The sequence below is a fragment of the Hyposmocoma kahamanoa genome, unplaced genomic scaffold, assembly GCF_003589595.1.
Source record: "Hyposmocoma kahamanoa isolate Upper Pololo Valley unplaced genomic scaffold, ASM358959v1 92, whole genome shotgun sequence".
Lineage (NCBI taxonomy): Eukaryota > Metazoa > Arthropoda > Insecta > Lepidoptera > Cosmopterigidae > Hyposmocoma > Hyposmocoma kahamanoa.
The window spans coordinates 3165495-3169127 of NW_020654748.1; the positions used below are offsets into that span (position 1 = coordinate 3165495).

Genomic DNA, 3633 nt, shown 5'->3' on the forward strand with positions numbered 1-3633 from the left:
TTGATCATTATTAAAATTTTAATATCAAGTCCTTGAACTTTTGTGTCATGAATATGTCACCTAAAAGACTAAACTTGTGTGTTTCAAAGGAACGTTTAGTCGGTCGTCGGACCTAGTGTTCACTACCTAATTTCCGTGGCAATTTTTGTTATTTAAATAGTCAAGTATATTATCGTGTAATTATTGAATATTTCACGATATAATACTCGAATATTAAATAATATGACACGATAAAAATCGATACTACTTAAATACTAAAAACTCCATGGAAATTAGATTGTAAGCACTAGCCCGAGAAAGACTGTAGTATGATATTCGAACTCTCTACAATTGGCAATTTATTTGAAAAAAACTGTGTTCATGGGTTGGCAACTTAATACGATTGTCACTCGACAGCGGTCACTGTAAAATTGTCAACTCATAACACCTATTTAACAGGAACTACTGAATTTTAACACTATTTGTTCAATGTATTGTAAGAGTGGCAAAAACAAGACCTAACATAAATGACGGAAGTTAATCTGCGGAGCTGTCACGTCGGATTCTGAGACTGCCATTTTCAGTGCAGAGACTCGCTTATCAATACCAGACGCATTTTCGCCGTACACGCAGCCGGCCTTGACGAACTCCATTGGCGCACTCTAACAATATTACGACTCCTGTGCGCTGACTCAAGTTGAAAGTATAGAATTTTATACATAACGAAATTTAGGTATTCTGTGGCAAAGAAAAAACTGGCCGGCACTGAAAATGTTAATGCCTCACGCTTTCAGGGTATCTAGCATGAGTTTACAATAACAGTTGTCGCTAGCGAAAGCGCGCAATAATTCAACAAGGTGTTACTTCTTATGACCGCTAGGGGTGCTGTACGCGGTTCTTAGCGACAACTGTCTGTAAACTCATGATAGAGGCACTGAAGACTAAAAATAAAGATACGTATTATAAGTTGTTGTAACAAAGGTGATTAAACTTGAGCGTTTCCAATGTACTATCGTCTCACTGCCCTCGAGATTATCGTTTTAATAAATGTTAGGCTAGTGAAGAGTCGCGGGTTCACTCGTAGCATTTGTGCTTCATGTGTGAATAAATATGTGGAAACATTTTTACTACTTTTATTTTTCAAATGCTAATCCTAAAGCCCAAAGGCATAAAAGCCCGAGTTTACTTCTCAAACTATAGCAATTTAACCACTTATTACCAATGATATTATTCCACCATTCGGACTAATTACAATCAACTCAATCGCGCCATCTAGTGCCATTTTTCAATTCAACTTGATGAAAATGGCCGACGTTAATCAGGAACAATTTTAAGATTTTATTTTGACAGACATTGGCCCAAGCTAAAGGAAATTCGAAAAAAGTAATTAATTAATACTAGGAGGTTATATCTATATATGTTTGTATATATATATATATATATATACACAAATGGAACACCTCTTTCCGACTGTTGGTAATTATAGCGAAGCACGCAATTATTTAGTTTTTGCTTAAACGGACCATCGTTAAATGTCATGTTCATGCACAAGTTAAATTGACTCCTCACCATTTATTTATAATATAGGTCTCAAACTAACAGCTTTCCTATATAGAAATAAATCTCGTTAACAAAAGGAAAAATTAAACTATGAATCGATTATCTCTTAGCATTTATTCAAGATCAAGATCTTAAGCCTCCATTCCTTCAGACTGACTCCCTTTGTCGGTGACGATGCAGTTCTCGTAGTTCCACTTCGGGAACATGCGCTTGTACAGGCTGAGAAGCACCGTGTCTTGAGACTTGAGCTGCCCGTCGAACACGCATTTCATATGGCCATGAGTACCTGATAATGGTCATAATTATTTTTGTTATATTACGCTACCCGGTAAACACATTTTCACGAAAAAAACGGTTTATCCATGCTCTGTTAAAGACGAAAACTACAAGACTTTTTGTCCATAAGAGCGATACCACACGGGCGCTGCTGGTGCGTTGCATTGTCGTAACGCTGTGATTTCACCGCACCGAGTACCACACGAGCAATGCGGTGTCGCAACGTAACGCCGCTTACGTGAGCACTACAGCGCCCCTCCCCGCTTCGTCTCTTGGTCAGTTGCCCGATGCTCACGTGTTCCGCGGCGACGGAATGGCGTTTCAACGCACCGTATGGCATATTGTTTTGATTTATATATACATATAATACAATGCAGCATCACCGCTCAGGCGTCGCAATGCGTACGCAGCGCGTCGTGTGGCATCGCTCGAAGAGGTATTTCTAGTAAAAATACTATGGCAAAAAGATTTGGGTGTGAATTTAAATTATAATAAGGTTGATTAGTTACCAAGAGTTCATGTCAGACTCAAAGTCGATGGTCTTTAAGTCGGTTAAAATAGCTTCAAAAAGAAACCTCTTTTTGAAGCTATTTTAACCGACTTCAAAAAAGGAGGGGGTTCTCAATTCGTCTGGTTCTTTAATTGTATGTATGTACATATTGGTATGTTACGGGATAACTAAAAAAATCTGTGAACCGATTTTGATAATTCTTTTTTTTGGTGGAAAGTACCTGAGTAGTGGTCCCTTTAAATTCGAAGAAAATATTCCACCTCTAAGGGTGGCAAAGTAGGGGATGAATCCGGCTTAGCGCACTTTCCGGTAACCGATTTGAATAAAACTTGGATGTAATTACACGAACTTTTGAGGTCGGTTTTGTTAGTACTCTGTACTGATAAGTTTAAAGACCGTCATACTGAGTAGAACAAAAAAGTTTTATTTAACGTTCTTCGTTCTTACCTAAGGGCTCCTTGATATGTCCAGTGCGGCCGTATTTCGTCCTCAACTTGCAAGGTTTGAAGTATATCACGTCATCTCGATTGAAGAACATGAACCTTATCACGGCTGACTTTTTATGCACCTGGAATATGAAAAATATGACGTGACTGTCAGGGTGGCTGGTCGCCTGTCGCATCTGGCACTGAGGGTATATTCAAGAATTGCTACCTTTTCTAAATAATTGCTACCTTTGATATATTCTGAGAAATCAAAAATATATTGAAAATTGAAAACCGATTGAAAATTTTACGCAGAAGTGTCTGATCAAATAAAAAACAAAAGTTTTTAGTGCTTTATTGCCATAATATAAAGGGCAGGCGTTGGTACTTCTTCGTAAAATTTTCAATCGTTTATATTTTTTTTAACTAATGTAGATAGGAACCATATACCTTTAATTCGTGAAGGTAGCAATTATTGATAATACATACTTCTGGAAAATCTGCTTTCTTCATGCTGAAAAACGTGGCAACCAGCGAACCTGACGTCAGAATGGCTGGTCATTTTTTTATTTATTTCTCAGAATATATCAAAGGTAGCAATTATTTAGAAAAGGTAACAAATAGGTAGCAATTCTTGAATATACACTCAGTGCCAGATGCGACAGGCGACGAGCCATCCTGACGGTCACAAATATGACATAATACGGTACTATTTCCTAAAGTCCAAGCTTCAGAGACTATTACAGGCTTAGAATAATAACGCATAGAAACCTAGCCCGCACACGCTAAGTGAGGCAAGTTAGAGGGTTCCAAACGCGCACCCAGGAGCGCGCGGGCTGTTAGTGCTCAAGGTCATATTGCACCGCGAACAGCTCCAAAATT

General features: G+C 38.3%; 1 protein-coding gene across 1 annotated transcript in view; it reads right to left on the bottom strand.

The window, feature by feature from the left end:
- Positions 1-1645: 1645 nt before the first annotated feature.
- LOC113236643 (pre-rRNA-processing protein TSR1 homolog) overlaps positions 1646-3633 on the bottom strand; it is a 30773-nt gene continuing 28785 nt past the window's right edge. The window contains exons 11-12 of the mRNA XM_026472805.1: positions 2774-2894; positions 1646-1825 (exon numbers count right to left, since the gene is read on the bottom strand). Of these exons, the coding sequence (XP_026328590.1) occupies positions 1671-1825; positions 2774-2894 (276 nt within the window). The 3' untranslated portion in view covers positions 1646-1670. The remainder of the gene's footprint in view (positions 1826-2773; positions 2895-3633) is intronic.